At 41.2% G+C, this 27424-nt stretch overlaps 1 protein-coding gene across 3 annotated transcripts in view; it reads left to right on the forward strand.

Annotated features, from left to right (window-relative positions):
* The window catches only part of PAK2 (p21 (RAC1) activated kinase 2), a 109672-nt gene that overhangs the window by 36015 nt on the left and 46233 nt on the right, over positions 1-27424 (forward strand). For all 3 annotated transcript variants that reach the window (XM_054551037.2, XM_054551038.2, XM_024241202.3), the window contains exon 2: positions 24081-24294. In XM_054551037.2, coding sequence (XP_054407012.1) covers positions 24108-24294 — 187 coding nt within the window. In that variant the 5' untranslated portion in view covers positions 24081-24107. The remainder of the gene's footprint in view (positions 1-24080; positions 24295-27424) is intronic.

Consider the following 27424-nt stretch of genomic DNA (forward strand, 5'->3'; position numbering starts at 1 on the left):
AGGGGAAGGGGTTCTTATTCCTGACACAGGTAACCCCTATTTGTGTGTCGTTCCCCTGTTGGCTAGGGTTGGACCGCACCATCTAAGCTAATTTCGATTGGCTATTTTAAAGAGACCAGGGGTATGAGCCAGAGTGACGGGGTGAGTAGTTTAGTGGAAGGATGGTTAGGAACAGGTAACTCAAGGTGACTTAGGTCAGAGCAGGTGGCCAGGGGTGACTCAGGTCAAAGCAGGTGACTGGGATGAGTCAGGACGGAGCAGGTGACTTGGGGAACAGATGTGAACTACTGATGAAAACTGGTGGAAAAGGTTGTTTACTGAAACTATGCGGAAGTTAAACTTTAAAATGGAGGACAATACTGGTTCTTTGAAGAGAAATCTAGAACTCGCTGTATCCAACAGGAGACATTTACGAAGAGTTTCTGTTATTTTTTCCATCCACGTCATTTCCCTACTTAGTAACTTCTAGTGTGAAAATATCAAAAACAGGTATCTCTGAGAAGTAGACTTAGGCTTATCCTTTTTTTCTTTTAGACTTTATTCTGGTTTGAGGTTTTTGTGATCATCATGTACTACTTTTATTATATAAGAATAGAAAAAACCATTAACATCAAACCCCTCAAATTTCCAGGTGCTTCCTATTGCCCAGCACCTGCACCATTCTGGCCCCACTCAGCCTAGTTTTATTTCCCACTGCTTGCTACCTGTGCCCTGTGATCTTGCTGTCTCATGAGCTACGTCATACTTACTGTTCCTGTTGCCTGGAATCCTGTCTTCTGGTTAGGAAGATGATCTGCTATAAATACTGAGAATACTTGGTTAGAGATTGAATAGTGAGAGTTTAGACTAATGACCTGGGGTCTCATCTTGAACATACAGTGCTTAAGGGATGAGATTTCTGGGTCAGTTTTATCGGTTGTGATGAACAAGATAAATGGAGCATTTGTCCTAGCTTCTAGAATAGTGACCTTAAAAGAAATAGAATAGTGAATGTATCTTCAAACTTGCCTGGGTCTCCACTAGCCTAAAGAAGAAAAAACTCTTTAATTCTGATGCTGTCACAGATGAAATCCTTTCATTCACTGATTAATTCATTCAAGAAATAATGACTCATCACCTACTCTGGGCTAAACACAGTGTCCAGTGTGATGGTGATGTAATGGTCAACAAGATAGATACTCACTGGGTCCATGCTTGTGGAGTTTATACGTAGTTAGAGAAGACAGGCATTAAAAAAACAAATCCAGTGTGATGAGTGTTGAGATAAAAGGAAATAAGCCAACACTTGTGGCGGTGAAGAGGAGTCAGAGGTTTCCTGAGAGAATGACATTTGAGCTAGTACTTGAAGTAGGTGTTTGCCAGGTGGAGGTGGCAGGCGGAAAGTAGAGTCATCAGTTCATTCTGGTTTGTCCACAGCTTTCCTGGTTTTAGCACTACAAGTCCTGTGTCCGGGGAGGTCATGTGTGAAAGTTTCAGATGGCAATTAAAGAAATAGTAAGAATAGAAAAAACTTAAAGCCTGAAGAGGGCAAGACTAAAATGAGATGAGTCTAGAAAGTTAGACAGGAGCCTGATGATGCATGTACTATTGGGCTTTACCTCAAGAACCATGGGAAGGTTTTAAGTAGGAGGATGAAGTGATAGTATTTTTCTTTTCTTTTATTTTCTTTTTTAAATTTAATTTAATTTAATTTAATTTTGGGACAGTGTCTCGCTCTATTGCCCAGGGTGGAGTGTACCCTGGCACGAGCTCAGCTCACAGCAGCCTCCACCTCCTGGTTCGGGCGATTCTCATGCCTCAGCCTCCTGAGTAGCTGGGACAGCAGGCACTCTTGATCACGCCTGGCTAAATTTTATATTTTTTTAGTAGAGACACAGTTTCACCATGTTGCCCAGGCTGGTCTTGAACTCCTGACCTCAAGTGATCTGCCCACCTCAGTGTCCCAAAGTGCTGGCATTACAGGCATGAGCCACCACACCCGTCCAAGGATGTTAATTTCTTAAAAATGGAAAAACTACACATTTTTATTCTCATATTTTTCTGTTACTGGATAGAAATATTACTAACAGAGTAAATAATCCAGATGCCTGTCATCAGCCTTTTTGTCAGACATGAAGAGTAAGCATAGAAGGTAGGAGGCATGGCTGTGAGGTCGTTGAAGTGATCTTTTCCTGAACACGGCAAATACTATAAATGGTTTTTGTCACCATCAAAGTAGTCCCATTGAGAGACTGCCTGATGATCCCAGTGATGTTTCCACTCTTCAGATTATTTCTAGAACTCTTCTTTTTGCATTGCCCTGGGAGCCTCTGGCATATTCTTCAGAGTTTCTTCTTCACCAGAGGCAAACTTTTAATCCTTGCCTGTGCCTCTGTTTCAGGTCAATTTCTCCTGCTTTCTGCATCTATGTTTGGCCCAATTGGTTTCTTTCTTTTCCTTAAGAATTCCTTAAATTTTAAAAAACAGATATTCATATACAGTAAAATTCATATACAGTAAAATTCACCCTTTAAGGTATACAGTTAAGTGGGTTTTTTTGTTGTTTTTTTGTTTTTTGTTTGTTTTTTTTTTTGAGATAGAGTCTTGCTGGAGGCTGGAGTGCAGTGGCACAATCTCGGCTCACTGCAACCTCCGCCTCCCAGGTTCAAGCGATTCTTCTGCCTCAGCCTCCCGAGTAGCTGGGACTACAAGCGCGCACCACCACGCCCGGCTAATTTTTGTGTTTTTAGTAGAGATGGGGTTTCACCATCCTGGCCAGGCTAGTCTTGAACTTCTGACCTCGTGATCTGTCCGCCTCAGCCTCCCAAAGTGCTGGGATTACAGGCGTGAGCCACTGTGCCCAGCCAGTTAAGTGGGTTTTTTAAGTGTGCTCACAAAATTATACAGCTGTCCCCACTATCTAATTATAGAATATTACATCACCTCAGAGAGAAATACTGCACTGAATAGCAGTGACTCCTTATTTCATCTCTCCACCAGCCCCAAATAACCACTAATCTATTTTTTGTCTCATGAATGGAATGATACAATATGTGGTCTTTTGTGACTGGTTTCTTTCATTTAACACAGTGTTTTCAAGGTCCATCCATGCTGTGGCATCTCTCAGTACTTCATTCCTTTTACAGTCAAATGATATTCCATTGTATGGGTGAAAGAGACAGGTTCTTCTATATTGTCTAGGCCAGCCTTGAACTCCTGGGCTCAAGTGATCCTCCTGCCTCAGCCTCCTGAGTAGCTGGGATGGTGCACATCTGGGTTATTTTCAGTTTTTCGTTTGTTTGTTTGTTTTGAGACAGCGTCTTGCTCTGTCGCCCAGGCTGGAGCACACTGGCGCGATCTCAGCTCACTGCAACCTCCGCCTCCCGGGTTCAAGCAATTCTCCTGCCTCAGCCTCCTGAGTAGCTGGGATTGTAGGTGCCCACTACCACACCCAGCTAATTTCTGTATTTTCAGTAGAGACAGGGTTTCTCCATGTTGGCCAGGCTGGTCTCGAACTCCTGACTTCAGGTGATCCGCCTGCCTCAGCCTCCAAAGTGCTGGGATTACAGATGTGAACCACCACGCCCGGACTCTGAGCATAATTTCTTACCTCATTGTTCATATTTCTGCAGTAATAAGTAGGCATCATTCATGTGCAGCCGCATTATGGCCCTGTAACCGTGACCAGTCTGTGAGTTTGAGCGGTTTGAATGCATAAGGATGCATTCTCATGCTATCCAAATTATTTGTGCTTTGCTGGTGAAGATTCTGAAACAAGGTGTGTCATTAGAAAGTGTTTACTTGTTTATAAGGGCCTTAAACTACTGAAGGTGTATAGGATATTTATGAGTCGTGATTCAAAGTGTGAGTTTAAATGTTCGTTGGTGCTTCTGTGTTAAAAGCATTATGTTAGATAGTGTCAGATAGGTACAGAGATGTATGGAAAGTGTTACCTGCCAGCCAGTTTATAATCTTGTAGAAAAAAGAAAAGTTAGGGCCGGGCACAGTGGCTCAAGCCTGTAATCCCAGCACTTTGGGAGGCTGAGGCGGATGGAGATCAGGAGTTCAAGACCAGCCTGACCAAAATGGAGAAGCTGTGTCTCTACTAAAAATACAAAATTAGCCGGGTGTGGTTGTACATGCCTGTAATCCCAGCTACTCGGTAAGGCTGAGGCAGGAGAACCGCTTTAACCCAGGAGGCGGAGGTTGCAGTGAGCCAAGATCGTGCCATTGCACTCCAGCCTGGGTAACAAGAGTGAAACTCCGTCTCAAAAAAAAAAAGAAGAAGAAAAGTTAGAAGCCAGGTGACTGAATTTCAAGGAAGTGTGCAAGTACCGTGTGGATGGATGGGACCGTATTATTCTGGATCCAATCAGGAGAGAGAGGCCATACAGTAATTTGAACATGAAAAAAAATAATTGACTGACTATAACAGTGTAATTGAGTAATGAGGGATTAGCCAGTAAAAAAAAATAAATAGAGCTCTAAAGAACATTGGAATAGCAAAAGTAAGAAGCAGCTACTACCCCTAGGGCTGAGATAGACCCCCCACCCCCTGCCTGGGAAAGAGCTCTTCCTTTCCTCAGAGCTGAGATCCAGACCTTATTGGAGAGAGCATGGTTGTAAATCACTGAATGGCAGAGACGTTTCTGCCGTTTAATGGTTCTTTGTTGGCCAAAGTTGTTGGACATCTGCCCTTTAGGGTGCCAAGGAGAGTTGTTAACTCTGATACAAAATTGTCCAAAAAGAGTATGTGGGGTGGCTCCCTGTTCCAGTAGACTCAGTGCTGCTGGCCACCTTCCCCTATTGGAGTCTGATGCTGGAGGAGCTGCCTGCCCATCAGGAGTCTTGTGACAACTGGAACCAGGAAGCAAAACTCCTTTTCTTCTGTGATGTCTCTCCAGCGCCCTATATCAACAAAGCTTAGCATCATGCCCTGGTAAAGGAAAATTGCTTAAAGCCCTCAGATCCATTTTCAGAATGGACAGAAAGGATGAATTTGGAATTGAGAGGCACTAGATCAGTAACTGGCAGGAGAATGGTATTAACTGCTGTGGGAGCTCAGAGACAGAGCAGAGGTCACATGACAGTAAAAAGTATTTGAGAGCTTTATAAGATGAGTAGATTTTTTAAATTGAAGATTGCTTACTATTTTCATTGCAAAATAGTATCTGTGCATTTTAGAAAAAATTGAATATAGACAAGTATTGTTGTCTGTTTTCTATAGAAAGAAAGGAAAGGCACTCAGATCCACTGTCTACAGAGAGATCCCGTGTGAATTGCTTGATAAAAGGTGTCTGGCCAGACTCTGTCACCCAGGCTGGAGTGCGGTGGCGTGGCACGATCTCAGCTCACTGCAAGCTCCGCCTCCCGGGTTCACGCCATTCTCCTGCCTCAGCCTCCAGAGTAGCTGGGATTACAGGCACCCGCCACCACACCCGGCTTTTTTTTTTTTTTTTTTTTTTTTTTTAGTAGAGATGGAGTTTCACCATGTTAGCCAGGATGGTCTCGATCTCCTGACCTCAGGTAATCCACCTGCCTCAGCCTCCCAAAGTGCTGGGATTACAGGCGTGAGCCACCGTGCCCAGCCTGCTGCTGCTTTTGTATCTTTGCAGAAAACAATTGGCTTTTGGGTGTTATAATGCTAAACTTTATAAACAGACACTGGGAAAAACTTCCTACTTTTGGTATTTCAACTATATGAAGTTTATTTGCATAACTTCTTTATGATAAGTTTGTCAAATAAACATTTTAGCGCTCTTCAAGTGACCTTTAGGAAGAGATTTTCTGATGGAACATTGTATCTGAGAAGTCCATTTTTTCTTGCCAGGCACAGTGGCTCACACCTATAATCCCAGCACTTCGGGACACCAAGACGGGCAGATCACTTGAGGTCAGGAGTTCAAGACCAGCCTGGCCAACATCGTGAAGCTGCATCTCTACTAAAAATACAAAAAATTAGCCAGGCGTGGTGGCGGGTGTCTGTAGTCCCAGCTACTCAGGAGGCTGAGGCAGGAGAATCCCTTGAACCTGGGAGGCGGAGGTTGTAGCGAGCTGAGATTGCGCCACTGCACTCCAGCCTGGGTGACAGAGTGAGACTCTGTCTCAAAAATAAATAAATAAATAAATAAATAAATAAATACAGATAGAAGTCAACTTTACAAGCTAATACCCAATTTCTAATTTAATTTAATTTTTTAAAATAGAGACAGCGTCTTGCCACGTTGCCCAGGCTGGTCTCTAACTAGTGGGCTCAGGCAATCCTCCCGCCTCAACCTCCCAAAATGTTGGGATTATAGCTGTGAGTCACTGCACCGACCCCAAATTTTCTTTTCTTTTCTTTTCTTTTTTTTTTTTTGAGATGGAGTCTCAGTCTATCACCCAGGCTAGAGTGCAGTGGTGTGATCTCGGCTCACTGCAAACTCCGCCTTCCGGGTTCACGCTATTCTCCTGCCTCAGCCTCCTGAGTAGCTGGGACTACAGGCGCCCGCCACTGTGCCCAGCTAATTTTTTGTATTTTTAGTAGAGACGGGGTTTCACCGTGTTAGCCAGGATGGTCTCGATTTCCTGACCTCGTGATCCGCCCACCTCGGCCTCCCAAAGTGCTGGGATTACAGGCATGAGCCACCGCGCCCGGCCTTTTTTTTTTTTTTTTTTTTTTTTTTGAGACCGGGTCTCACTCTGTCACCCAGGCTGGAGTGCAGTGGCGTGATCTCAGCTCACTGTAACCTTTGCCTTCTGAGTTCAAGTGATTCTCTTGCCTCAGCCTCCTGAGTAGCTGGGATTACAGGCGCACACCATCACGCTCATCTGATTTTTTTGCATTTTTAGTAGAGACGGGGTTTTGCCATGTTAGCCAGGCTGGGCTCGAACTCCTGGCCTCAAGCAATCCCCTGCCTCTGCCTCCTGAGTAACTGGGATTACAGGTGCGAGCCACCGCATCCAGCCTCCCAGATTTTCTAAAGTAGTTTTGCCGGTTTATACTCCTGCCAGCCGTATATAAGAGTTCTCTTTGTGCCATATTCCAGGTAACACTTGATTTGAGTCAGCCTTCTTGTTTTTTGCCAATGTAGAAGGTGTAAAATGGTATCTGCTAGAGGCCTTAATTTACATTTCATTAATGTCTGAGGTTGGACATATTCTTATGTATGTGTTCATTATTTGTCATCACTGTGATAATGGATAATACAGGTATTACTCCATTATATTGGTGGTTAAACAAAGGGACTAAAAGGAAGAGTGATTTGGCTTTCAGTATGCAACTTGATAAGTGGCAGTAGTTTATTTGCCTAGACTGGCTAACATTGTTTATTTGAAAAATAGATTTTGAGTTTCTATGATGTATATAACACTTTGCTAGGTGCTCCTTGAGAATAAAAAGAGCTATAAAATTAGTATCTTCTTTTTTTCTTTTTAGATGGAGTCTTGCTCTGTTGCCCAGGCTGGAGTGCAGTGGCATGATCTCGGCTCACTGCAAGCTCCGTCTCCTGGGGTCAAGCGATTCTACCTGAGTCTCCTGAGTAGCTGGGATTACAAGCGAGCACCACCATGCCCGCCTAGTTTTTGTACTTTTAGTAGAGATGAGGTTTCACCATGCTGGCCAGGTTGGTCTCGAACTCCTGATCTCATGGTCCTCCTGCCTTGACCTCCCAAAGTGCTGGGATTACAGACATGAGCCACCGCGCCTGGCCTCTTTTTTAATTTTAATTTTTATATTTTCTCATCCTCTCTCAAAAATTAGTACCTTCTCACAAAGAGTAGAGTTCAGTAGAGGAAATATGATACATCATAGTAGCTAATAATAGAGACATAACCTATACATAATAGAGCTAATAACCCGGTCATAATCTTGTTAATGAGTGTTTGCTAACTGTGTAATACATATAATACAAAAAGTTACCATTATAGATACCATAATCTCTAAAGATGTAAGAACAGAACCAGTGCCAGTTTACATTCAATTCTGTTCCGTATTTTGGTCTTCATTTAATTGTAAATGCAAATAAGGTGGATATGTCGTCTACAAAGCAAAAAAGTACAAGGATTTTCTTAAGTGATCAGCGGATGGCTATCTTACTACAAGCAGTGTTATTCATTCTTCATAAGCTGGTGATTTTATATAATTTACAGAGTTCCAAAAGCGAATATACAAAAAATATATATTCGGAGAAATCTAGGTTTTAACTTGGTCCCATCTCTCCCAAGGTAACTATTTTTTAAAATTATGGTTCCTCCGCCAACCCCACCCCCGACCCATGCGGTAACTATGGATGGTGATGGATGTCTTAATTTGATTGTGATAATTATTGCACAGTATATATGTATATCAAATCATCATGTTGAATATATGCAATTTTCTCAACTATACCTCAATTATACCTCGGTAAAGCTGGGAAAAAATTATGGTTCTTCCATTAAAAAAAAATAGAAACAAGTACACCCCACGTGTGTGTGTATGTGTGTGTGTGTGTGTGTGTGTGTGTATGTGTATGTGTGTATTGATATACCTTCTTCCCCTCATCTCTTTTGGTAAATGATAGCATCCCATATATATTTTTTTCTTCCAACTGGTTTTCACTTCATATATCCTGGAGATTACTCCAAGGCAGTGTATAGAGCGATTTTCTCATTTGTTTTTATAGCTTCAAAATTCTTTAGTGTAGAGTGTTCTGTAGTTAGTTGAGCCGTTCCCCTGTTTATGGCTGTTTGAGTTACTTCCAGTCTTTTGCTGTTACTGATAATGCTACAATAACAAACTAGTTCATATATCTTTTTGTATTTTTGTGATTATATTCTTTGGATAGAGTTTTAGAAACGGAATATATCAGTCAAAAGGTATATATATAGTCGGTACTCCTAAACACTGTGTTATATTGCTTTCCTATGACTTGAAAATTGTAGATTATTAAACCTATCCTCACAGAATTTTAGGAGGAAGAAATCAGGAAAAAATCAATATAATGCCCTGACTATAATAGAAAAAAAGAAATAAAAGGCAAGCAATTTATAATGAAATACATGTTTTTTGTTTGTTTGTTTGAGACAGAGTCTTGCTCTGTCACCCAGGCTGGAGTGCAGTGGCGCGATCTCGGCTCACTGCAGGCTCCGCCTCCCAGGTTCACCACGCCATTCTCCTGCCTCAGCCTCCCCAGCAGCTGGGACTACAGGCGCCCGCCACCACGCCAGGCTAATTTTTTTTTTTTTGTTTTGTACTTTTAGTAGAGACAGGGTTTCACCACGTTAGCCAGGATGGTCTCAATCTCCTGACCTCGTGATCCACCCGCCTTGCCTCCCAAAGTGCTGGGATTACAGGCGTGAGCTGCCGTGCCTGGCTGAAATACATGTTTTTATTTGTGAATACTTGATCACAACTATGCTAAAAGCCATTATGCAGTGACCAGAGACTCGTGTCTATACGTAGGGGTGACCACAGTGCGGTCTCATCGTATGGACTCTGCTATTGGTGACTCAATCAGCATGAGCACAGTATTGCTGGTGACATGATTTCCGAAATTGTGAATAAACTTCTTGGTAAAGTCTGAGCAAAAATACAAGCTCCTCTTGGTTCACATAGTGGTTGCATATCTGGAAAATTCAGTGTATGCTAAAACTGGAAAAATATTTTCATATGTGAAATAGAATTGTGTCCTCAGTTCAGATCATTACAAGTTTTAAAATGATAAATCAACACGTGGTGGGACACCGAGGAGTTGTGAGCACATTGCAGAACATCGGATACCTGTGGCCCCTGCTCATTAAATGCCAGCAGAACTGCTTTTCATTCCTAATCATGTTTATTTTTTACTCTCTTTGTTTTGATTAATTTTGCCGAGATATTTTACTAGTTTTGCCAAAGACACTATTTTTAGCTTTATTGATACTCTTTTTGTATATTAGTCTTCTGTTCAGCAATTTCTGCTTTTATCTTGATTATTTCCTTCCTACATTCTTTGGATTTATTTTACTGTTTTTTGGACTTCTTAGGTTGGATGCTTAACTCGTTAATTTTTAGTTCTCCTTTATTTTATTTATTTATTTATTTATTTGAAACAAGGTCTTACTCTGTTGCCAAGGCTGGAGTGCAGTGGCAACCCCAACCTCCTGGGCTCAAGTGATCTTCCTGCCTCAGCCTCCCAAGTAGCTGAGATTACAGGTGCAAGCCACCATGGCCAGCTAATTCTTTCTTTCTTTATTTTTTTGAGATGGAGTCTTGCTCCGTCCCTCAGGCTGGAATACGGGGTGCAATCTCGGCTCACTGCAACGTCGTCCTCATGGGTTCAAGTGATTCTCCTGCCTCAGCCTCTTGAGTAACTGGGATTACAGGCACGCCTCATCATGCCAGGCTAATTTTTGTATTTTTAGTAGAGACAGGGTTTCACCATGTTGCCCAGGATGGTCTCGAACTCCCAGACCTCAAGTGATCCCCCGCGCCCAGCCTCCCAAAGTGCTGGGATTACAGGTGTGAGCGACTGTGCCCGGCCTACTTTTATTTTTTTTACAGGGTCTTGCTATGTTACCCAGGCTGGAAGTTCTCCTTTTTTGATGTAAACATTCAGAGCTAGCTGGGCGCTGTAGTGCACACCTATAATCCCAGCAATTTGGGAGGCTGAGGAGGATGGATCAATTGAGCCCAGGAGTTCAAGACCAGCGTGGGCAACAAAGGGAGGCCCTTTCTCTACAGAAAATATAGAAATTAGCTGGGCATGATGGTGCACGTCTGTGGTGCCAACCACTCGGAGGCTGAGGTGGGTGGGAGGATTACCTGAGCCCAGGAGGTTGCTGCAGTGAGCTGTTATTGCACCACTGCACTCCTGCTTGGGTGACAATGAGTCTCAAAAAAATAATATAAATAAAAAATAAAAATTCAGAGCTATAAGGGCTTCATATCCTAGCAAGGTTTTTTGTTGTGCTGGTGGTGAAATATACACAACATAAAATGTATTATTTAAGCATTTTTAGGTGTACAATTTGGTGGCATTAAGTATATTCAGTGTTGTACAACCATCACCACCATCCTTTTCCAGAGCATTTTCATCATCCCAAGCAGCAATTCCGCATCCTGGCCGGGCGCGGTGGCTCACGCCTGTAATCCCAGCACTTTGGGAGGCCAAGGCGGGCGGATCACAAGGTCAGGAGATCGAGACTATCCTGGCTAACGCGGTGAAACCCCGTCTGTACTAAAAAAAAAAAAAAAAAAATTAGCTGGGCGTGGTGGCGGGCACCTGCAGTTCCAGCTACTCGGGAGGCTGAGGCAGGAGAATCGCTTGAACCTGGGAGGCGGGGCTTGCAGTGAGCTGAGTTCATGCCACTGCACTCCAGCCTGGGCGACAGAGCGAGACTCTGTCTCAAAAAACAAAAACAAAAAAAAAAGAAGAAGAAGAAATTCTGCATCCATTAAGCCGTAACTCCGCATGTTGCACTTTCCCCAGTCTCTAATGACCTTTATTCTACTTTCTGTCTATGAATTTTGACTACTGTAAGGTATCTCACTTGAGTGAAATTAATACAGTATTTGTTAGGCCGGACATGGCAGTTCACACCTGTCATCCCAGCACTTTGAGAGTCCAAAGTGGGAGGATAGCTTGAGCTCAGGAGTTCGAGACCAGCCTGAGCAACATAGTGAGACCTTGTCTCTGCTAAAAAGTTTAAAAGTTAGCTGGGGATGGTAGTATGCACCTGTAGTTCCAGCTACTTAGGAGGCTGAGGTGGGAGGATCACTGGAGCCCAGGAGGTTTAGACTGCAGTGAGCTCTGATCATGCCATTGTAATACAGCCTGAGTGACAGAGTGAGACCCTATCTCCATTAAAAGTATATATATACAGTATTTGTCCTTTTGTGTTTGGCTTATTTTACTTAGCATATTATTTTCAGGGTTCATTCTTATTAATAGTATATATCAGAATTTCATTCCTGAGCCAGGCATGGTGGCATGTGCCTGTAGTCTCAGTACAGCTACTTGGGAGGATCAGGTGGGAAGATTGCTTGAGTTCAGGAGCTGAAGGGCTGCAGTGCTGCCCTCTGATCATGCCTGTGAGTAGCTAGTGTGCTCCAGCCTGGGCAACACAGCAAGACCCCATCTCTTAAAAAAAGAATTGTTTGTGCGTATATATGCCATATTTTGTTTATTCAATCCTGCAAGTTTTTTATATGTAGTATTTTATTGTATTTTATTTTAAAGACAGAGTCCTGCTCTGTCTCCTACGCTGGAGTGCAGTGGCACCATCTCGGCTCGCTGTAATCTCCGCCTCCTGGGTTCAAGCAATTCTCCTGCCTCAGCTTCCCGAGTATCTGGGATTGCAGGTGCATGCCACCACGCCCGACTAATTTTTGCATTTTTAATGGAATCAGGGCTTCACTATGTTGACCAGGCTGGTCTCAAACTCCTGACCTCAAGTGATCTGCCCACCTTGGCCTCCCAAAGTGCTGGGATTACAGGCATGAGCCACCATGCCTGGCCTGAGTTTTTTATATATAGTCTTTAAATCTTCATTCAGTTCTAAATATTTTTCAATTTTCATTATGTCTTTTTTTAACTGGGGTTTGTTGGATGTGTTTTCAAATTTCTAAGCATGTGTTTCTTTCCTAGTTATCTTTTTGTTATTTTCAGCTTAATTGACTTTAAGAGTGTGCAGTGATTCTGGTCTTTTTAAAAAAAAATTGTCTCAATGTTTCTGTTTACCTCATTCTTAAAAAATAGTTTTGTGAGTTTGCAGTTTATGTTGGCAACTTCTTGTCTCAACACACTGATGATATTCCACTGTCTTCTTGCTTTTATTGTTGATATCAAGAAGTAAGCTGACCATTCAATTACTGCTTCTGTGAAATTTGCCTTTTTTTCTCCTTTGGCCGATTTTAGGAATTCTTTGTCTTTGATATTATTAATATCACTACGATGTGTCTACTTGTAGATAATTTTCTGTCCTGCTTTTGATTCATTAGACTTCTACTTACAGATTTGTGTTCTTTATCAGTTCTGGAAATTTCTCAGCTATTAATCTGTTCAGTGGACCAGTCCTTCATTCTGCCACCTTCTGGAACTCCAGATAGTTGTATGTTAGACCATCTAGTCTACTCATCTCCTCTTTCATATTTTCTTTTTTTTTTTTTTTTTTTGAGACAGAGTCTTGCTCTGTTGCCCAGGCTGGAGTATAATGGTGCAATCTCAGCTCACTGCACCTCTGCCTCCCAGGTTCAAGCAATTCTCCTGCCTCAGCCTCCTGAGTAGCTGGGATTACAGGCGCTTGCCACCACGCCTGGCTAATTTTGTATTTTTAGTAGAGACGGGGTTTCTCCATGTTGGTCAGGCTGGTCTCGAACTCCCGACCTCAGATGATCCACCCGCCTCAGCCTCCCAAAGTGCTGGGATTACAGGCATGAGCTACCGCGCCCAGCCTCCTCTTTCATATTTTCTATCTCATTGTCTGCAATGAGTTCATTAGTTCATTGTTCATTAGTTCTGTCTAACACTATGTCTATGCTGTTTTTTACTTCAAATGTTGAGTTTTAGCTTTCACTTATTTTTTCTTGTTGAAAGTTCCGTATGGTGTTTTCATATTCTCTCTATTCTGCTTTTATTTTCAAGCTGCTTCTATGTGTTCTTTGACACAGCATTCCATATCTATGTTTTTCAGAGATTTTTCCTGCTCTTGCCATCACCATTTTTAAAATGCTAAAGGTTCTCTTGTTCCTTTCTGTCCAGAGGGATTTATTCCTGATTGGTCCTTACGTGCATTGTAGCCTTTTTCAGGCCTAGCCTTATGTGGGAGGGACTCCTGTTAATTTTTCAACATTAGGCAGACTGGGTTTTACTACCTGTCCCCTGTGGCAGCTATGAAAGTGGAAGCATGAGGTCTCCGGGGTTTAGTCAAAATTCCTCAAGAATAAGTAGAGAAGTAAATTGCTTACTCTTTTGAGTTCCTGGTTTCGCTTTGGTTTGGGCTCTGTGGAATCATCCCTCTTATTTTACTAGCCCATCCATGCATTTAAAAAGACTTGATATGTTATCCAGACCTTTATTTTAGAGTTTGAAGTGAAGTTTTATTTTCCTTCTTTTTTACCAGCCCCCAGATTGTGTTTTCTGCATCTCTTTTCTCACTTTCCCTCTTTTCTTTCTGGCTTTGCTACTAGTGGGACTGATGTTATGGCCATTGTCACCACATGAGAACACTCTTTTGCTTCTGAGTTGTGAACCTTCTGTTTAGAGTGTGTGTTGTCATCTTCAGGTGATTTGGAAATGTTTTCATTCATGCTTCTGCTCTCAAAGACATCTGAGGCTCTTTTGTTTTTTTGACGGGGCGGGTGGGGAGGGAAGGGCCACTGGTGTTGGGCTCTTGTAGCTTATTGAGAGATGGTTGAAAGTCTGGGTAATTAATTAATGCTGCGTTACTACATTCATAATGTACTGAAAAATTAAGGCTCACTTGTTATTTATATAAAAAGTAAATAAAAATGCTTTTTAAATCATTGTGTTTTTCAGTAATAGATGGTTTGCCCTTGGAGTACTGTAGTTGATCCCAGCAGATAATAGTAAGTTTAGTAATCTCCACTATTTGGGCTGACCGGTTCCAGATACCACTTCGCTGTTCGCTTCTGCTGTATATTTAGCCACCCCTAGTCTCCTTCAGCAGACAATTGAGGAATTGTTTGTGTTTGAGTCGTGTCACAGTTAAACAATGGGCCTCTTAGAAGAGTACAGTGTGTTTTGGGCACACTTTTTGTTTCGCCTACTTGTTTTTCACTGAAAAGTAGCAAAAAGTGTTTGAACAGATTTAGAGAGAGGCACTACTTACTGTTTGCTCTTTTTTTAATAAAACATTTGTTACTAATGGTTGAGCAAAACGTAAGGTAAATCAGTATTTTACCATGAATTATTTTTATACCTAATATTGTTTTTGGCTAACATATAAGATGAACATATAAAGAACCTTATCACAGTCTCATTTGGTACTTTTCAGGCATTTGACACTGTCAGAAGCAGCAATTCACACACAAAAAATACTGTTTTATGAAAAAGAGAACTGAAGGTCATGAATCAGCTGTGAGGGGAAAAGTATAAATCTTTCTAAATATATTTTTGTTAATATGGGGTAGTTGATGTTGTCTAGTGCTGTTTGATTAAGAAAACAAGTTCAGGCCGGGCACAGTGGCTCATGCCTGTAATCCCAGCACTTTGGGAGGCCGAGGTGGGTGGATCACCTGAGGCCAGGAGTTTGAGACCAACCTGACCAATATAGTGAAACCCCATCTCTACTCAAAAATACAAAAATTAGCCAGACGTGGTGGTGTCCGCCTCCCAGCTACTTGGGAGGCTGAGACAGGAGAATCGCTTGAATCCAGGAGGCAGAGGTTGCAGTGAGCCAAGATCACGCCACTGCACTCTAGCCTGGGCCACAAAGCGAGACTCTGTCTCAAAAAACAAAAAAACAAAAACAAATTCAATTAGCCGGGCGTGGTGGTGCACTCCTGTAATCCCAGCTACTCGGGAGGCTGAGGCAGGAGAATCCAGGAGGTGGAGGTTACAGTGAGCCGAGATCGCGCCACTGCACTCCAGCCTGGGGGACAGAGCGAGACTCCCTCTCAAAAAAAAAAAATCTGTGGACACAGTATGGTACCATAAATCAGTAAACGTTGCCTAATACATGCACAGTACCTGCCTTTGAATTGCTTGAGGTCTTAGGTAGGAAAAGCAGATAAAATAACTAAGGGTTTGTAGTTGTAATTCATTGCCGAAGAATGGCCCAGTATATTAGCATAAGTAAGAAAAAAGAGCCTGAGATTCAGAGTTGTTAGGAAACTTGAGTTCTAGTCTTAGTTCTGTTAGTAATTAGATTTATGTGCCTTTAGGCTAACCACTTACTTTTTGGTAAGTTGGGTTTTTTCACATATAAAACAAGGCAGATGGGCTAGATGACTTAAATCCTTTACAATCTTAATACCGTGTGAATTTGTTTTCCTGTGTAACTCGAGTTTAGAGGATGTGAGGGATCTTTTTGAGCAAGGACTGACCTCAGGAAGGAAATCATTTTCACTAAGCCTTGAAAGATTTGGTTGGGTAGATAAAAGGAAAGAGAAAAGCTAAGAATGCAGAAATAGATACGTAAAAATTATTTAGGCCAGGAAAGTCTTTGGTGTATTTGAGGAATATGAGGCATAGGATTGACATGGTGCAGTTACGTGAGATGAGATTGACTCAGCAGTTCGGAGTTCAGTGGCCCTAATGCCAGAGTTTAGTCCTCAGTCTGTAGGTTATGGGCAGCTAGTCAGGACGATGTGTAGCCAGGGAGAGTCATTGCACTTGTTACTTTTAGTCAACTTCTGCATGATAATTAAGGTATATTTAACCAATTCTGACTTCTTTCTCCCAACAAAAAAACTGAACACAGAGAAACCCTCTAGGGAGCTAGTTATTAGGTGGTGCAAAAGTAATTGCGGTTTTTGTTATTTTAATAGAAACTACTTTTGCACCAACATAATAGAATTTCTTCCACTCAACAACAACTGAAAACGTAGAGACTGAGAGAAATCCAGAGATGAAGTGGTAAATCTTCAGCTAAGCAGCTGGCAGAGGCATTAGTATTGTACCAAAGGTTGTGCTTATGTTTACTAAGGTCTAGTCACTCATGTGGTATATTAGAATTGTTGCGGCATATTTGTCATCTTGAATAATTTCATTAGGGACATCTCTGACTCAAGTTTACTATTAAATTAGGGTTTTGTTCAGGCAAGTATTGCTTAAAGGGTAAGTCATGTTAATTGGAATTTCCTTGAGACAGCTCATTCAGCATGATAGTGTGTAGTCACTAAAAAGTTCCGAAAAATGCAATGCTCTGGCTCCTCTTTAGTTCTATTAGACTGAATATGTACAGAAAATAAAAAAGTTACTGCACAGTATACTAACATTGAGCAGTAGAAAAAAATTATTTATTTATTTTTGAGATGAAATTTCACTCTGTGGCCCAGGCTGGAGGGCAGTGGTGTGATCTCGGCTCACTGTAACCTCTGCCTCCCGGGTTCAAGCAATCCTCCTGCCTCAGCCTCCCGAGTAGCTGGGACTACAGGCGCCCACCACCACAACCGGCTAATTTTTGTATTTTTAGTAGAGACGGGGTTTCACCATGTTGACCAGGATGGTCTCGATCTCTTGACCTTGTGATCTGCCCGCCTCAGCCTCCCAAAGTGCTGAGATTACAGGCGTGAGCCACCGAAGGATAACCAAAGTGTAAGGAAAGGCTGTGTTCTGAAAGTTGCTGTGTAATGTCATTTGCTTAGAATTTGGCATTGCTTCTCATGAATGAAAATGTCTCTGGCTCAGCCATGAAAAAGCCTTCTGACCTTTCTGGTACTGTAATGAAAAGCAGTGTGGTAAATACCATTGCACGCATTTGGGTTTTCAACATGTTAAGGATTGAAGAGGTTTTTGTACCCTAGCTTGGAAATCTAGCTGTTGCTTATTTGTTCTGTTAAAATGTGTTCTGTCGAGTATAAGATGAAATAAATATGAGTCTTCTGCCACCTCTGTAAAACATCAAAACATTTGGGGTATGTAGGTGAAGTATAAAGATGGAGTACACTTTAAAGCAGCAGTTCTCAAAGTGTGGTCTGCAATACCATGGGGGAGTCTGATGTCAAAACTTTTTTCAGAATATTCTTAACACATTATTTGCTTTCACGCTGTGTTGACATATGGATTGATGGGGCAAAAGCAGAAGTGGGTCAAATTGCTCGTTACTTTAACCCATACCAAGGTCATGGCCAAGTGCTTGCAGTAGAGTGCCAGTTTCACGTAATAATATACTTAATGGAACAATAAAGTTATTGATCAAGTATTCTATATAGCAAAATGGGAAGTACTCATAAGGTACTTCTGCATACCAAAGTATGAATCGTTGTTTTGGAGATAACCACTTTTGCAAGAGAGCTAAACTAGCCCTCTGTTTCATGGAACACCTTTTTTTATTTGAAGAACAACTGACCCACAAATTCTGGTTGTTCAGACTTAACGTATTTTGCAGACATTTCCTCAAAAATAGTGACAGAATTTGTTGCTACTGATATAATTTAGGCTTTCAAGCAAAAATTAGAGTTTTAGAAAACTTGTATCCACTACGTTGATCTTAGCAGTTTCTCAGCACTTGAAAGACTTTTCTGATGAGATAGGTGGTGATATTAATGAATGTGATTTTATTTTTACTGCGTAATGAAATGTGTCAACATTGGGAGTATCTTCAAAACCCAGGGAACCAATGTTTTCCGAAAACCAATTCATGACATCGTAAAACTTCTGCATAGGTAACAGATTCATTCAAAATTCAAGAGAATCAATTGGTTTAATGTAATAGGGTACAAAAAGATTCATTGCTGTGATTTCAGATTCCACAACTAACCTTTTAGGAAGGTCAGGTTTAGTGTAATACCAAAGAAGAAAATCCACAATTAGGTGACAGCTGTTAAAATGCTCCTCCGTTTTCAGGTGGGTATCTGCGTAAGACAAGATTTTTCTTCGTAAACTTCAGCTAAAACAACACAGCACAACAGATTGAATGCAGAAGCAGATCTGATCATCTGGCTGTCTTCTACCACACCAGACATGAAAAAGACTTGCAGAAATGTCAAAGAATATCAGTCTTCTCACTCAACTTATTTTGTTTTGGATAATAGTCATTTTTCATAAAAATATATAACATGTAATGGGTTTGTTGTTATTTTTAAATGAATTATTTAAACAGCTTGTTTTTTTTCATTTTGTTTTGTATTTTTGAGGCAGATTCTCACTCTGTCACCCAGGCTGGAGTGCAGTGGCTTGATCTCAGCTCACTGCAACTTCTGCCTCCCAGGTTCAAGCGATTCTCCTGCCTCAGCTGCCCGAGTAGCTGGGATTACAGACACATGCCACCACGCCCACCTAATTTTTTTATTTTTAGTAGAGACAGGGTTTCACCATGTTGGCCAGGCTGGTCTCGAACTCCTGACCTCAAGTAATCCCCCAACCTTGGCCTCCCAAAGTGCTGGGATCACAGGCGTGAGCCACCCCGCCCAGCCAATAACTTGTTTTAATTTCTCATACATTAATATATATAAATATAACCCTCATCAACAAAAACTCTTTGGACTCTTCATTAATGTTGACAAATGTAAAGGGTCTTGTGGCCAAAATGTTTTGAGAACGGCTACTTTGAAGGAGCTGAGTAGCTTTAATATGCCTGTGTTGAGAGCAGATACCGATAAAGGGAATGCCTAACTTAAGCAAGTACGTGTTGGTCTTTCCCCCTAGGTTATGAACTCTTAGAGAGGACTCAGGTCGTCTTTTATTTTCTCTAATGTCTAGCACAGAGCCTTATAAATAGTAATGATGATAACAATTGCAGCAGCTTTTAATCTTTGTTAGCTCATTTAATCTTTATTCTGTGAGTAGATATTAATTTGAGATATAATTTGCATAACCAAAAATTTACCATTTTAAAGTGTACAATTGAGTGGTTTTAGTATATTCACAGGGCTGTGCAACCATCTCCACTGTCTTAATACCAGAACATTTGCGTCCCCCAGAGAAACTTCATACCCATTAGCAGCCACATCTCATTTCCCTCACTCCTTAGCAACCACTCACTAATCAGCCATGTTTATGAGCTAAATTCTTCTCTATCTCTGTGGATGCCCCTGTTCTGGACATTTCATATGAAATGGAATCCTACAATATGTGGCCTTTTATGGCTTTTTTCACTTAGTGTTCGAGGGTCACCCATGTTGCAGCATGTGTCGGTACTTCTTTCTGCGGCCAAACAATATTCCATCTTATGGATACACCACGTTTTGTGTATCCGTTCATCAGTTGATGGATATTTGGGTTGTGTCTATCTTTTGGCTGTTATGAATGCTTCTATGAACATTCATATAAAGTTTTTGCGTGAACATATGTTTTTCATTTCTCCTGGCTATATACCTGGGAGTGGAATTGCTGAGTCACATAGTAGCTGTATATTTAATTTTTGAGGAACTTACTAACTCCCTTTTTAATAGAGTTTTTATTAGGGGATAATTTTAGATTTACAGACGAATTGCACAGATAGTATACCTATCACCCAGCTTCCTCTAATATTAACATCTTACATAACCGTGATATGTATGTGAAAACAAAGCAGCCAACATTGGTACCTTACTGTTCACCAAATTCTAGGATTTATTTGGATTCTACTAGTTGTTTCACCAGTGCCCCTTTTCTGTTCCAGGATCCAATCCAGGATGTCACGTTGCGTTTATGGTTGTGTCTCCTCTGATCTGTTACAGTTTCTCAGTCTTGTTTTTCGTGTCCTTGACAGTTTGGAGGAATGTAGTGGTCAGGAGTTTTGCAGCATATCCCTCAATTGGGATTTGTCTGGTGTTTTTCTCGTGATTAGGCTGGGGCTGTGGGTTTGGGGGAAGAATACCACGGAGGTGAAGTGTGCGTCCCATCACATTAGATTAGGGGATAAGTAATATTGTCATGACTTGTCGCTGGTGATGTTAACTGTGGTCACTTGGTTAATAAGGCATGTTTGCCAGATTTCTTCACTGCAAAGTTATTTTTCTCTTGCCATACACTGTTCTTTGGAAATGAGTCACTAAGTCCTGCCTTCACTCAAGAGGAGACATGGATTAAGCTGAAACTCCTAGAGGGAGATGTATTTACCTATTTTATTTGCAATTCTTTTGTAAGAAAGATTTGTTCCTTTTCTCCCATTTATTTACTTATTCATTTATTTATGTCAGTATGGAATAACATACTTATTTGATACTTTGGGTCATAATCTAATAGTATACTAATTTGCTCAAATCATCTCAGCATTGGCCTATGGAAAATCTTTCCTGTGTCCCTTTGGCATTTCCTCATCCTTTTAAAGTGCTCCCTTGCCTTCTGACACTATAGCATGCTCTGGGCTCATCTTCCATTTTCCCTTTCCCATGCCTAGAGTCAGCCATTCCTTCAAGGAGTCACGAGACATGGTGAAGTAATTTGCCCAAGGTCACACACTAAGTCAGTGGTAGAAACAGGATTCCATCCAAAGCAGTCTGATTCTGGAACATATGGTGTTAACCAAAAAACTGGATAACATGCAGCTGATTTATTATTATTATTGAAGGTGCATTGGCAGTTTCTGCTCATGTTCCATCTATGTGGGAGCCTTAAGGAAAGAATTTATAGTCACTTTACACTAATTATTGTGCTCTGTTTTTTTTGTTGTTGTTTTTTGTTTTGTTTTTGAGATGGTGTCTCACTGTTACCCAGGCTGGAGTGCAATGGCATGATCTCGGCTTTGCAACCTCTGCCTCCCAGGCTCAAGTGATTCCTCTGCCTCAGCCTCCTGAGTAGCTGGGACTACAGGCGTGCACCACCACACCTGACTAATTTTTGTATTTTTCGTAGAGACAGGGTTTTACCATGTTGCCCAAGTTGGTCTCGAAGTCATGACCTCAAGCGATCCGCCCAAAGTGTGGCATGAACCACCGTGCTCAGCTGCAATGTTGTTACTAAGCTTTGTCTTTCTATCTGTAGCAAGATAGGTCCCCTCTTGTAATGCACACTGGTAGTAGCCCATACTTAAGAATAGCCAGTTACATCCTGCTTGCATCCCACCCCAAAACTAAACAAATCCCGCATGATGTCGTGAGCTGGTTAGGAAGAATCATTTTAGGGCATGTCGTCAGCACCACCTTAGATTCTGCCCTCATTTCCTTCTTAGACCAGCCAGTCTTTTGCACACAGAGATCTTTTTCACTCCCTTTTCCCAGCCCTTCTCTAGCTAGTTACCCCCTCTATTAGTCTGTTTTCATGCTGCTGATAAAGACATACCTGAGACTGGGCCATTTACGAAGAAAGAGGTTTAATTGGACTTACATTTCCATGTGGCTGGGGAAGTGTCACAATCATGGCGGAAGGCGAGGAGGAGCAAGTCACATCTTACATGGATGGTGGCAGGCAAAGAGAGAGCTTGTGCAGGGAAACTCTTCTTTTTAAAACCATCAGATCTCGTGAGACGTACTCACTATCAGGAGAACAGCACAGAAAAGACTTGCCCTCATAATTCATTTACCGCCCACCAGGTCCCTCCTATAACGTGGGAATTCAAGATGAGATTTGGGTGGGGATGCAGCCAAACCGTATCACTCCCAGAAATATTTTTGCTCCTTTACCTTTTTTTATTCTTCCTCTTTTGTAGAATGAAAAATAATCATTTTCAGAGAGAAAATATACCATAGTGCTAGTGACACACTCCCATCAAGGAAAATAAAAGCTGTAAGATTTGGTATAAGCTTCTCAAATTTTTTTATTCTTTATTTTTTATTTTTTTGAGACAGAGTCTTGCTCTGTCACCAGGCTGGAGTGCAGTGGTGGCGCGATCTCAGCTCACTGCAAGCTCTGCCTGCCGGGTTCATGTCATTCTCCCGCCTCAGCCTCCCGGGTAGCTGGGACTACAGGCGCCTACCACCACACCCGGCTAATTTTTTGTATGTTTAGTAGAGATGGGGTTTCACCATGTTAGCCAGGATGGTCTCGATTTCCTGACCTCGTGGTCTGCCCGCCTTGGCCTCCCAAAGTGCTGGGATTACAGGCGTGAGCCACCGTGCCTGGCTAATCTTCTCAAATTATGCCTACTTTTCTTCAGGTGTAAGCATTCAAACGAAATAAAAAATCTGTTTTTAAGTTCTGAACAGTTAGCATTCTTTTCATTGTATATATGCAAGGTTTTGTTCGCTTAAATGCATTAAATAATCTTAGAATCAAATTAAGATCCAGTTACCAATCAAAACCATGTATAAGTTAGGGATCCTCCCCCTTTTACTGCTGATTTCAAGTATGTGTCATCTACTTTTTTAAAGACTTATCCCTAGAAGTATGGGTAAGCAGGGTTGAAGTTTTCACTCAATTAGCCATGTAGCTAAGACAGATTACCCAACTGCCTGGACAGGGCATTTACAGGTGTCACAGAACCTGAGGGATGTGGCCGCGCTCAGCCTTTCAGCCATGCTCTGTATTTAATTTTGTCAGTATATCCAGATTGGTCAAGCTCCTTTGTGATTGTCTGCAAAACTCAAAAGACTAATCTGTGTAAATTAGGATGTCAGATTTTCAGAGACCAAATACTGTATCAGCAGTACATTGTTTTAAGAATCCTTGGCCAGGCGTGGGGGCTCACGCCTATAATCTCAGCAATTTGGGAGGATAAGGCGGGTGGATAACTTGAGATCAGGAATTCGAGACCAGCCTGGGCAAGTAGCGAAACCTCATTTCTACTAAAAAATGCAAAGATTAGGCTGGATGCCGTGGCTTACGCCTGTAATCCCAGCACTGTGGGAGGCCAAAGTGGGCGGATCACTTGAGGTCAGGAGTTCAAGACCAGCCTGGCCAACATGGTGAAACCCCGTCTCTACTAAAAATACAAAAAAGTTAGCCGAAAGTGGTGGCATGCGGCTGTAATCCTACCTACTCAGGAGGCTGAGGCAGGAGGGCAGGAGGATTGCTTGAACCTGGGAGGTAGAGGTTGCAGTGAGCTGAGATCACGCCACTGCACTCCAGCCTGGGTGACAGAGCGAGACTCCATCTTGAAAATAAATAAATAAGAATTTTTTAGGAAAGTTACTGTGAAGGCTAAGTTGTAACTGCAAGTTTGGAGTGAAATCAGATTGGAGGGGTGCTGTTTGATACCCTTAATAGCCAAGCATCTGTCTCTGCTCTAGAGGTGCATCTCCTCAAGATATCCTATAATTTGCTGGTCAGAACATATTTTCCCTCTTTGGAATTTAAAAAAAAAGAAAAAAAGATTTCAGATTGTCTGTCTTTCTATTGAGAAGGTCTCTTAGAATCCGTTGATTAGATCAGTAGCTTTTGATAGTACCATCGTGTTTCCATTTGACTTTTCAAACATTTTTCAGCTGACCATTACCAGCTTTGTTAGGGGTAAACTCAAGAGAGTTACATCTTTTACACATTGATTTTTCCAGATTTTGCAAATGTCACTCTAAATGGATAATATTTTCTAATTGGGAGTTGTGGCAGGGGTAGTTATTACTGTTTTTTGCTTGTTCATGCTATTTTTTACTTTGTTACTAATTGTATTTTTTCCAGTTTCAGGCCATTTCATAATTCTGAATCATGTCTGATAACGGAGAACTGGAAGACAAGCCTCCAGCACCTCCTGTGCGAATGAGCAGCACCATCTTTAGCACTGGAGGCAAAGACCCTTTGTCAGCCAATCACAGTTTGAAACCTTTGCCTTCTGTTCCAGAAGAGAAAAAGCCCAGGCATAAAATCATCTCTATATTCTCAGGCACAGAGAAAGGTAAATAGCGCTCGTGGCTTTCAGAGTCTCAGCATTGATTTATTATTGTACCTTACCCATGTTGATAACTTTTATGGTGAGAACATTAAAACAGATCATGAAAACAATTGATGCTAATATACAGGCACTATTAAAAAGGCTGGTTTATTTTAAATTGTGATTTTTAAAAGAGAATAAAATGTAAATTTGTTTCTCATCCTGCTTGTTGCGGCCAATGAATTTCTATATTCATCTCCTTTGTTTTCTGAGACCTTGGCCATATTTTAATGAGATTTGTGACATTTGAGGGAGACCTGCTATTATAAGAATGGTGACATAGGGCCCACAGTCCCCTGTCTGAAATCCCTGGAGCCAACTGTGTTTTGGAATTAAGAGTTTTTGTGATTCTTGGGTAGTAAATACTGTCTTTTACCAGATGTTCTATAATGCCCTCAGAAGTGTCAGAGGCAGCCTCAGTACTCACAGTTTGATGTGTCCTTAGCAAAATATATGTCTAGTTCAGGGTTTCTCCTGACCTCATGATCCACCCTCCTCGGCCATCCAAAGTGCTGGGATTACCAGCGTGAGCCACCGCGCCTGAGGTTCAGGGTTTCTCAGCCTCGACACTATTGACATCTCGGAGCCAAATAATTTGTTGTTGCAGGGACCTATCCCCTGGGGGCAAAGTTACTCCAATTAAGAATCACTGGGCCAGACACAGTGGCTCGTGCCTGTAATCCCAGCACTTTGGGAGGCCAAGGCAGGCAGATTGCTTGAGCTCAGGAGTTCAAGACCAGCCTGGGCAACATGGCAAAATCCCATCTCTACAAAAATACAGAAATTAGCCGGGCGTGGTGGCACATGCCTGTAATCCCAGCTCCTCAGGAGGCTGAGGTGGGAGGATGGCTTGAGCCCTGGATGGAGAGGTTGGAGTGAGCCAGGGACATACCACTGCACTCCATCCAGACTGTCTCAAAACCAAAAAGAACCGCTGGTCTAGTCACACAAAGGTGGGATAAAGGCTATAAATAGTCTCAAATAAGTTGAAATTGCTAAATTAGTTTTGTTGTCAAATTTGAGGAAAAAAACTTCAGTTTTCAGGGATTTTTGGATTTTAGAATTAAATAATGGATTACAGACACTAATGGATTTTAGAATAAGGGTAAGGGATTCATTTGTTTAATCACCTTAAACATGGTAATATGGCTCTGATGGCTGGTAATAGATATAAGCAAAGATAAAGATATACCTCTTAATATTCTACATGGAGAGGTAAACCCAAGTAGAAGATGAATGGTGCTTTGTATGTAATACTCCTTAATACACATTTAAGTGAGATTATATAACTGGTGAAAATTTGAGTTAGTATTAATGAAGAATCAAGTCTTGGAGAATTTAGATTCATAGACAGGGCATAATCATGGAGCAGTTGAAAACCTGTTCATTTCATTGTATATCACCTCTTCCTAATTTTGTTTTATTAAGATTTCTTGTGAAGTTATAACTGAAAAGCCTTAATGGAAGTATGTTTTTAAAGTTTATTTAAAGGAAGCGATAAGGTGTGTGTTTGACATGTTTGAGAATGAAAAACATACTTAGGCTAGATTAGGTAAAGGTTAAAGAGGAAGATAAAGCAATGAACCAAAAATTGTGCATGGGAAGAAGACAATGAAGTGTGTATTGGAGTAGTCAGTCAGTATATTCAAAGTGGGAAAACCTAAAAATGGCAATGTAAACATGGTATTTAAAATTATGGAGGTCAGAAAAAAAAAAAAAAGGATAAAGGTTAACACCAGAAAAAATTGTTGAAGGAGTTCTTATTCCTTCCTTCTGGAGAGCTAGAATCCAAGGTCGAGCAGGGGAATTCTCATGATAAAGTAAAGTATACTTGGGGACAGCACTGGAAAAGTAAATGAAACAGAAAGTGTGGACAGTCTGGTGCTTGATTTTGGGTAATGGAAGTGTTTGTGAGCAAACTGAACTGCGTTTACATCAATGTGGAAGAGCATCCCCATCTCTGATCATTTTGAGAATCTTCCAGTTTTATCTTCCTTTTACTCCTCCTTTCCATTTCTTTCTCCGCAAATTACTTACCAGCTGTAGCTAACTCAAGGTCCCCCTAAGAAAGGGGGAGTGAACGTACTGATTTCCTAGCGGGGACTCTAATTGCATTTAGGTGTATCAGTTCTTCATAGCTGTCATTGATACTCGTTCAATTTTTATTGGTGATTTCTGAATTCTTTATTATGTTTACAGTCAACATCTAATAACTTTTTAGTGCTGATCTTAAAACTTTACAAGCTCTCTAAAAATGAACTTTGCCTTATCCAATTTTTTTCTTTCCCTTAAAAAATTTCTGTTACGGAAAATGTTAAATATATTCAAAGTAAACAGAACAGTGTAATCAATGCTGTCACCTAATTTCAGCAGTTACCATCATTCTGCCTCCACTTATTTTTCAGAGAAAATTACAATTATCAAAATGCACAAATATTAACTATACAGTTTTGACAAATGGATACACCCATATATAAGCCATAACCACTATCAAATTGAATTTGGCTTTAATTTTTTACTTTGTGTTGACATGATAGACACAATAGTATATTTTATATATATTATATAGACTATATATATGCATACTGTATACTATATATATAGTATATGTATAGTATATATGTAGAGGATATATTATATATAGTATATATATAGTATGTATAATATATTTATAATATATAGTGTATATATAGTATGTATAATATATATAATATATAGTGTATATATAGTATGTATAATATATATAGTATATATAAAGGCCGGGCACAGTGGCTCACACTGTTAATCCTAGCACTTTGGGAGGCCGAGGCGGGCAGATCACTTGAAGTCAGGAGTTCAAAACCAGCCTGGCCAACATGGTGAAACTCTATATCTACTGAAAGTACAAAAAAATTAGCCGGGAGTGGTGGCGTGCCTTTAATTCCAGCTACTCGGGAGGCTGAGGCAGGAGAATCACTTGAATCCGGGAGGTGGAGGTTACAGTGAGCCAAGATCGTGGCACTGCACTCCAGCCTGGGGAACAGAGTGAGACTGTCTCAAAAAAAAAAAAAAAGTATATGTATATATATGTATATAAAACATCCTTGTACCTACC

This window comes from Pongo abelii, chromosome 2 (assembly GCF_028885655.2).
Source record: "Pongo abelii isolate AG06213 chromosome 2, NHGRI_mPonAbe1-v2.0_pri, whole genome shotgun sequence".
NCBI lineage: Eukaryota > Metazoa > Chordata > Mammalia > Primates > Hominidae > Pongo > Pongo abelii.